Source organism: Chiloscyllium plagiosum, unplaced genomic scaffold (genome assembly GCF_037043375.1).
Source record: "Chiloscyllium plagiosum isolate Xiang-an unplaced genomic scaffold, Cpla_swu_hap1 HiC_scaffold_53X, whole genome shotgun sequence".
NCBI classification, from domain to species: Eukaryota; Metazoa; Chordata; class Chondrichthyes; order Orectolobiformes; family Hemiscylliidae; genus Chiloscyllium; species Chiloscyllium plagiosum.
This window is the reverse complement of record NW_028270191.1, coordinates 24,748,275-24,757,787: the sequence shown is the minus strand read 5'-3', so window position 1 is coordinate 24,757,787 and position 9,513 is coordinate 24,748,275. Positions and strand designations below refer to the sequence as shown.

The following is a 9,513-nucleotide window of genomic DNA, read 5'->3' as shown; positions in this document are numbered from 1 at the left end:
ATTACCCCAAAAAAGAGAAGACTGAGGGGCGACCAGAGAGATAGGTCTTCAGAAGTACAAAAGAGTAGACATCAGGGAAAAAGTGGGTAAAACAAAAAGCTGTTCCATCCTTCAATGGACAATTGGATAAATATTTGAAACAGAGTGATTTTCGATTCATTTTCGACTGATACAGGGATATGGGAAGAGAATGGGAAAATTAGATTAGTTTAGGTTCAAATTAAGAGAATGGGGAGAGAACAGAATTTCAGGATTGACACAAGGCTATGGAGAGGGTGTGAGGTGGTGAAATATACTTGAGATTGCTCCAGCAAAGAGCCAGTGTTGACACAATTAGCCAAATGGCCTCTTTCTGTTCTCCAAATCTCTGTGGCTCCAAATTAATTGCTCAGGTTAAGCAGACCACACCAATTGAACCATAACAATGAGAGAAATTGTTTTATTATACAGCCAGACACCTTTCCACTTTCCTCCCCAAGTCGCAAACTAAAAGCTTGTAAATTTCAGATCAAAAGCTAATCCAAACAGATTATTAATAGAACTGATAAAATATCCCCAGGGTCTTGCTAAATGTACAATATAAATCGTTATGACAGAGTCTTCATGACCTTCTTGTGATTCTGAAGCTTTTTGCCTACGAGGTCAGGTTTCCTGTCAGCAAATGTCAAAGTGAAGCAGTGGGAGAATGTTCCCTTTTCGTTTTCCTTCCAGATCCAGTAAAAGTCCAGAAGAACTAAGGCTGTGCTTTGTCATAATTCCCACCTTCTCCCTAGTCCCAAAGACTGACAGCCCTCTGAGATAGGAATGTCTCTTCACCTTTGTCTTAAATGGGAGGAAGCATTTTCTCAGCATCCACCGGGTCAAGAGCCTCCTCAGAATTGTTTATGTTTCAATAAAACCACCTCTCATTCTTCTAAACTCCAAAGAGTATGGGACAAGTCCACTGAACGTTCTCTTTTACAACAAACCACATCATCTCAAGAATCAGGAGACCAAAACTCTTGATATGTTACTGCCTTGCTTTATATTCATCTGGCTTTGAATTAGGTTCAAAGCTTGTGCAGTGATCACAGTTAATTTTATCCCCATTCACGTGGCAGACACTGGGTGGTCAAGTAATTAAAACCAGGACAATGAAGGCCCTATTGGTACTGTCACTGGACAAGCAATCCGGAAGCCCATTTTCTAAAGTTATCAGTTCAAATCCCATCAGCAGCTGATGGAAGTTTAATTCAATTGAAAACTGCTTACAGTGATAGTAACCATAACAATTATCAGGAAAACTCTTCTGGTTCACTAGCATCCTTTAGGGAAGGAATTTAATAATTCTTATCTGGTCTGGCCTACGTGCAACTCCAGATCCACAACCAATATCATGGATTCTTCACTGCCCTCTGAAATGGCCAAGTGAGCCACTCAGTTCCAAGGCAATTAGAGATGGGCAACCAATGGGAGTCTTGCCAGTGACACCTACCTCTTACAGATGAAAATGCTGATCAAGATTTATAATCAACCTGTTATTGCACGCCTGTGGAAGACGTAGGATTTGAACCTGGGTCACCTAGCTCAGAAGTAGGGACATTACCACTGTGCCACATGAGCACATTGTTGACACCCATTTACAGAGCCCCTCTCACTGCCTCAGATTTAGATTTTATTGTCACGTGTACTCAAAGACAGAAGTAAAGGAGTACAGTGAAAAATGTATAATGTTGCTACACATGGTACCTAGGTACAAAAAAACCCTAGGTATACAGTAAGAGAAATGAGAGTTATAAAGTTAAGCATTACTACATAGAATAGTAGAAAAATAAAGAAAAAGGTAACAGTTTACATTAAAGTTCAACAGCCTTGAGTCCACCACTTACTCGCTTTCCAGGGAGATCTCAGCTATCTGTTCTCGACACCGCCACCGATACTGTCGCTGCTGCTGCCTCTATGATCTTTCCCAGTGCCTCAGTAACATGCCCAGGCAGGATCCACTCACATGCTGAGCCGAGACCAGCTGGCACACTGCCGCGACACCAGGCTGAGAGCCACCAAGAGACCAGGCCGGGACCCACCGAGAGACCAGGCCGGGACCCACCGAGAGACCAGGCCGGGAACCGCTGAGAGATCAGGCCGGGAACTGCTAAGAGATCAGGCCGGGACCCGCCATGAGACCAGGCCGGGACCCGCCGAGAGACCAGGCCGGGACCCGCCGAGAGACCAGGCCGGGACCCGCCGAGAGACCAGGCCAGGACCCGCCGAGAGACCAGGCCGGGACCCGCCGAGAGACCAGGCTGGGACCCGCCGAGAGACCAGGCCGGGACCCGCCGAGAGACCAGGCCGGGACCCGCCACGTGACCAGGCCGGGACCCGCTGAGAGACCAGGCTGGGAACCACCGAGAGACCAGGCCGGGACCCGCCGAGAGACCAGGCCGGGACCCGCCGAGAGACCAGGCCGGGACCCGCCACGTGACCAGGCTGGGACCCGCTGAGAGACCAGGCTGGGAACCACCGAGAGACCAGGCCAGGACCCGCTGAGAGACCAGGCTGGGAACCACCGAGAGACCAGGCCGGGACCCGCTGAGAGACCAGGCTGGGAACCACCGAGAGACCAGGCCGGGACCCGCTGAGAGACCAGGCTGAGAACCAAGAGACCACATTGGGACCCGCCTAGAGGCCAGGCCAGGACTCACTGAGAGACCAGGATGGGACGTGCAGAGAGACCAGGCTGAGACCCACTGAGAGACCAAGCTTGGACCTGCTGAGCGACCAGGCCAGGACCCGCCTAGAGACCAAGCTTGGACCTGCCGAGCGACCAGGCCGGGAGACCAAGCTTGGACCTGCCGAGCGACCTGGCCGGGAGACCAAGCTTGGACCTGCTGAGCGACCAGGCCGGGACCCTTCAAGGGGGAGGTGAACACTAAGAGGGGGAGAACACCAGAAAGGAAGAAGAAAAAGAGAAATAGGGGAAAAAAAGAGAAGGAAATGAGAAATAACAGGAGATGAGATCTGGTTGGAGTGACCTCCTCCACTGTGATCTCTAACACACACCCAGATTGGGGCAGCTGAAGTGCTTCAATGTCCTAAAGAAGTACTTTTATGAGAACTGGTGAGATATATTACCACCTTCAGGCTGAAACAGATGCAAAATGATCAATGAGGGCCTGGCTGTTTGTATTCTTCAGCCCAGGGACCACGTTTTGTGTTTCCTGTTGATCAGGTTTGTTGAATTGTAATTGAAAACTCTTATTTTGCAGCTGTCCGCTCTAGATAATGGAAAGAGTGCCTTTAAAAAAAACCATTTTCTAAAATCCAGGATTTGTTGCTCAATTCCTGTCTTCGTTCAGCAAAATGATACTTACCAATCCCAGATGGCAAATGAGAGCTATTTCCTGAGGCTTGTGATAAGAGTCTCATTTTCACATACCCAAGGGTTCAGCATCATAGTGAGGCCCTTAATGAAAGGTCCTGCTCAGAGGTATCTGACCTTTGGCAGGCTGGAATAGGAATCCTACACTGGATCAAAGATTGGCATGAAGGAAGGATAGGTGAAGTCATGGTAATGTACATAGACTTGTAAGCCAGAACCCCCAGGCTAATGTTCTGGGAACGTGATTTCAAATCCCACCACAGCAGACAGTGAATTTTGAATTCATTAAAGTAAACCTGGAATTAAAAGCCTATCTAACCATGATGTGGAGGTGCCAGTATTGGACTGGGATGGACAAAGTCAGAAGTCATATGACACCAGGTTATAGTTCAACGGGTTTATTTGAAATCACAATCTTTTGGAGCACTGCTCCTTCAAGCAATGGTGTTGGACTATAACCTGGTGTTGTATGACTTCTGACTATCTAATCATGGTTCACTAATGTCCTTTAGGAAAAATAATCTACTGTCCACACCCCGGTCTGACCTACATGTGACTCGGACTCACAGCCCTGTGGTTGACCCTTAACTGCCCTCTCTTACAATCTCCGAATGAAGTTCTGATGAAAGACCTCCTCGTGGGTCTGCTCCTGGGCCTGGCCAAACTGGCCATCAACAGGTCCAGGCAGCGGGCCGTGGAGGGGGTCGTTAGGGCCGACTGCCTGCCCCTCTTCCGCGGTTACGTTAGAGCCCGGGTGTCCTTGGAGAAGGAGCACGCGGTGTCCACCAACACCCTGGAGTTGTTCAGGGAGAGGTGGGCGCCGCAGGGAGTGGAGTGCATTATTTCTCCCTCAAACTCTATTTTGATTTAGTCCCTACCCTCCCCTTCACTGTTTTGATCACACAGCACTGTCCCTTGCTGTGAAGGGCAGTGTTTGTCACTGGCCACCCGGGTGTTTTCCTATCTTCCTGGTGGTGGAAATTGAATAAAGATTCGTGCACTTTGTGTCTTTCACTGTGTCTCACCCCTGCACACACACACCATGGGTGCTGGGGATAAAATAAGCACTACCGCATTTAGGTGGTAGTGTGGGGATTAAAAGAAAAAAAAAATAAACCGCAAGCAAGGGGACGGGCTGTCCTAGAGAGAAAAAAATGAAGTTCTGATGAAATAGCCACTCCGTTTCACTTTGAAATGCGCAACAAATGCAGTGACTCTCAGGAAATGAGCAAAGAAAATGACATTGATGGCACTTGTCTAATGAAGTAAGATACATTTCATAAATCGGTAAATCATTCAACTCCTCTTTGGGCAAACGCACTAGTTCAGTTTGGAGTCATGGTCGGCATGGACTAGTTGGATCGGAGGGTCTGTTTCCGTGCTTATGACTCTGACTTTATACCTCAAAGTAAAATCTAGTTTGACCCCCAACCCTGCAACCAACTACCTCCTACGGCTTGTGTTCCTCCCCGGCTGTGTCTGGCGATCCAGTCCGTGTCTTGATCATTGCCTTTCCCCCAGTTTGTGGCAGTGACCTGCGTCCCTTTCCTGTGACTGCTGACAATGGTCGAAGCTGCGGGAGGGCAACCGTTTTTGCAGCATTTAGTGTTTGCAGATTTAAACGTATGAGGTGCTTTCCCATTCAGCTAGAAGGCTACTCCTGTGGCTTTCCAGTTTTTACCCCCGCCTCTCCTCCAGGGGCTGGACCTTTGGCGTGGTTTGAGTTTTTTTAAATAAATATGTAGACTCTGCCCCCTTTACGTCGAAATTTGACGTCAAATCAGTGGATTAAAAAAAAGTGTCAAACACTCGCCTGTGCTCCAGTGTGGTAGTCCTTGTTGGATCAAGAGTGTTGACAGTGCTAGGGTTTCAGGTAGGGGATTAATGATGTTTATAAGCGTTTGGTGTTTTCTTTAATAGTGTCTCAACGCTAAATCTTTTCAGTATCTCCGACTGTGGAGAAATATGGTTGTGTTTGGGATTTTTTTTTAAAAAACCCTTCATCCACGTCTTCAAGTCGTGGTGCTTGGTCCCTGTCCCCTCCCTCGACTTCCTCTTTTAAATCGTCAAAATGTTTTTTAAACAACCATTTTATTCCTTTGTTTTGTAGAGGAATCAATTTCAGATTACAAAAAAGAAAATGGCTGTGGAAGGAGCGATGAAGTGCGTCAAGTACTTGATGTTCATATTTAACTTCTTGTTCTGGGTGAGTGTTAGCTTCATGTCAGTTTTCAAACCTTTTTGTGTATGTCTGGGATGGAAAGAACAAGAGCGGCGCGGTCATGAGGGGGTCAGTGTCTGTATCCTAATTTGTTTTTTGATGTAACTGAATTATAGTTTAGTTATTCAGTGAAAAGTAGGTTTAGCAAATGTTTAGTAAGTGTTGAAAGAAACTTGATTATATTCTTATATGGTGACTGCATTTTGTTACAAATGAGTATTTTTTAAAATCCTTACATCATTTTATTGTTTTTTAAGTCTATGATTATAGGGTTTTTTAATTAAAGTTTCCGTGCTGCCCCTTAAAAAAAAACCCATTGTTTTCTATGCTCAACTCGATACACAAATGTTCTGAGGATGAAACCTTGTTTCTCTGCCAAAACAAAGTGGAGGCTCCCTGTTTATTATCCGAGGGAGTAGCTACGTGGACAGAGATTTCTATTAAGAAATCACCCATGTGTGAGAGAGACTTGAGAAATACAAGATCTGTGCAGAGGGCTTCATGTTAGGTTACCTAACCCAGAAAGGAAGGAAATTGTGTGGATTTTAAAATAAAATGTACATGAGATTTGTTTTTCTGAACCAGAATGGGGGAGAGGAGATAGGATTGTTTTGGGTGGGATAGCACTTTGTGTTGAGAGGGAGGGAATTCTTCCATGGGAAAAATTCGGCTTCCTACCTGAGAGAAAAATTAGAAAGGGTTTTTTTTTTCTTTGGCAGTCAGCGGGGTTGTGGTAAAAGCTTTGCTGAATTGTGATTTTTTTTTTAAAAGAAAATTTGAACAAGTCGTGACCTGTATTGCCTGCGAGAATAGTTTTGATTTCACCCCCCCCCCCCGGGTGCGGTGGTGGTTTTTCCCCACGCTGCCTCCCCGCTCTCGTTTCTCTCCAATTTGTTTCCAGACAGGACTTTCAGGTTTTCAGCTGAAAATTCTCTGCAGGTAAATGCAAAGGTTGTTTGGGCGGGGAGGAAACGTTTGTTTAACGAGTTAGAAACAAACCGTGTTGGAAAAACACAGCAGGTCGGGCCGTTTCTGTGGAGACAAACTTCGACAACGTTTTTTTTTGTTGGATCAAATTATTTGCAGTTAGCCCCTTTTATATGAACGTGCATCCCAAAAGTATCACTGGAATCCTGGACTATATCATTTGATTGTTGCTTTCAGCAGTTTCCTACTGATTTTAATGTTGCCATTTAATGTCTTGTGCTGGTGAAATACTGCGAGCCTGCCTTTTTCCCCGGGGCTGTTTTATTTCTGGATTAGAAATAGATACTTCTAGAATTGTTCGAGGAGAGGGTTAAACCGCTAGCGTTGGGAGTGCCTGAATCAGTTTCTGGCTTTGAATAAGAGGATGTCCTGTCTTTCTCCCAGTTCGACTGGGACCCAGAGCTTTTCAATGGAGCTTTGCCTGTGGTGAAACAGCAAGTGGACGATGGCCCAGTAGCAGTGTTGCACTGAAAGCACGATGCTGGGGAAGGCAGGTAGCATCTGTTGAGACTCAACACAGTTAACCTTTTTGAGTCCAACATAGCTCTGCTTTGGAACTTGACACGCTGTCTAGCCTCACTAGCCCCTTACTGATCTTTTGATATGTATTGTGGGCCAGTACCCCAATGTGTGACAGGACCTTGCCACCCTGTCCCTCCCTGATGAGGTGAGGACTCCGAACTGGCTGCTGCTGTTGTGACCGCAGGTGAGGCTTCATCTTGGCCAGTCGATTTTATTACCATTTAAAATCCTGTATACGCACATCTTAAACACTCGATACCAACAAGACACCTGACCTCTACCTGTCAAAGGATTCAAATGTAAATTTGGAGCAGAATCATGCCGTTCGGCCCCTTGAGCCTGGTATGCCCTCTGATAGTGATTGGCTTGATAATGGCCTCCATTTCACTCTCCTGACTCTCTCTCTCCTTTCTTCATTCTCTCTCTGACTCCATAATGACCCAGCCTCCACTGCTCTCTCTTGAGAATGATAATTCCAAATGACCCTCATTTCCTCTTCTCATCTGGCATTTTTAAACTTTTCTCATAAGGGGCAAACTTTTAACCTCCTCACTGTCAAATTCCTTCAGGGACCAGTGTTTCAATAAGCTCACCTCTCCTCTAAATGCCAATGAATACAGGCTTGAGCTGTCTCCGTAGATAACCCTTTATAATCCCAGGAAACAGTCATGTACCCATTGCCTTACCAAACCCTGACTGAGATTTTAAAGATAGCTTGTTTCACATTCTAGGCACCGATACAAAGGTATTTTGAGATGTTTCACCAGAGCATTGCCCAGTGGTGCACTAGTTGATAACATAAGGAGATATTGGGACAGTTGACTGAAGCGATGATGGGTTTTTCTTCTGGAAGGCAAGAGAAGCTTGAGGGGTTTTCCTTGGTTTGGCTGTTATAACTTTCAACCAATGGTGAAACTTGGGACGTAGGAAGCTGGAGAAGTTTAGCATCCGGGAGGGTAAGGCTATGGAGTGATTTGAAAACACAGGCATTTAAACTGAGATATGTGCTTTTTGACTAACATTAAGCACAGGATAATGTGTCGTTGGGATTTTTAAGGCCGCTAGAGTTTTGAATGAGCACGTGTCTGAGACTAAGTCTGAATGGATCTTTATTTTGCCATTCTTGGATCTCTCCGTCCTAATGCTTGAAGATGACCTTTTTTTTATGACAAAACTATAAAAGTTCCATTGAACTCTGCTCACTCAAATAAGAACAGTGTTGTGTCAAGCTCAGTATTGCATGTGACTAGTGTTTGTTGCAAATGTTCAAAGCAGTTCCTCACCTTTTTGCAGAAACACAAGTGTTTTGCCTTGGTGTAGACTGACCAGTCATAGGTGTGACATCAAGCTTAATTAGTGTGAGGTTAACTTTTTTTTTTCAGTTTTGAATCAGAAAGTCTGCTCTTTGAGTCAGTTCCTCCACTGAAATAGCTGGTATGGTTTGGTCTCACCACAAGTACTTGAGCATGAACTGAACTTTTCTAATGCATCTGCGAACATACTTTGTAGAGGGAATAGATTTGGAGCTCTGATAAGCAAATGGTAAGCAATATTGGGTGTAGCATTTAAATCTTAGGTCGTAAGTATTGAAGGAGGCAATAGCCTAGTGGTATTATCGCTTGACTATTAATCCAGAAACTCAGCTAATGTTCTGGGGTTCAAATCCTGCCATGGCAGACCCTAAAGAATCTGGAATTAAGCGTTTTATGATTAATCCATTAATTTGTTGGGGGTGGGGGGAGAAACCCATGGTTCACTAATCCCATTGGGGGAGAAACCTGTCAGCCTCATCTAGTCTGGCCTACATGTGACTCCAGACTTGCAGCAATGTGGTTGTCTCTGGGGAATGGGCAATAAATGTTGGCTTAGCCAGAGCCACCTACATCCTGTGAGTTTTAAAAAAAAAATTCAAATGGGACAAAAGGTGGGTATATGAACTGTTCAGTTAATGACCTGCCTCATTAAAGGTTCTCTGAAGTGTACATTGCTCTTTTGGGGAAGAAGGTTGATTAGCTACTGAGAAAGCAAATAGCTTGCTGAGACTATTGCTTCAGACGTTGCTTGCCAGTCGGCAAGCAGAGAGCGTTAGGCTTTTTTTTTGCTTTAGGTGTAGATTTGAAGCCAGATAGTTGCAGGTTATAGTTCAGCTAACCATGTGGTGCGCTCTGTTTTGCTTCTCCTTCACCCCTTGGTTGCACTTTAGTGTAGGCACAAATTTTGATTGTCTGCTCCCCGTTCACTCAACTGTAAGACCAATTCCAGCCTTGTCCCAGGTGTTTTACCTTGGATGGTTGTTTGTAGCTGGACGTGCTCTAAGGATGCTGAGGCTTCTCTTTCAGGTGTCGGTTGACGGGTTTTTTTTCCTCAACAGGCATGGCAGCCCCATGATGCCCAGCACCCTGTGTGCATGATAGGAAATGGGCAG

The 9,513-nt window shown here is 45.5% G+C and overlaps 1 protein-coding gene across 1 annotated transcript in view; it reads left to right on the top strand.

Moving 5' to 3' along the window:
- The first annotated feature begins 5,014 nt into the window (after positions 1-5,014).
- cd63 (CD63 molecule) overlaps positions 5,015-9,513 on the top strand; it is a 47,183-nt gene continuing 42,684 nt past the window's right edge. Inside the window, exons 1-2 of the mRNA XM_043681786.2 lie at positions 5,015-5,231; positions 5,469-5,564. Coding sequence (XP_043537721.1) covers positions 5,499-5,564 — 66 coding nt within the window. The 5' untranslated portion in view covers positions 5,015-5,231; positions 5,469-5,498. The remainder of the gene's footprint in view (positions 5,232-5,468; positions 5,565-9,513) is intronic.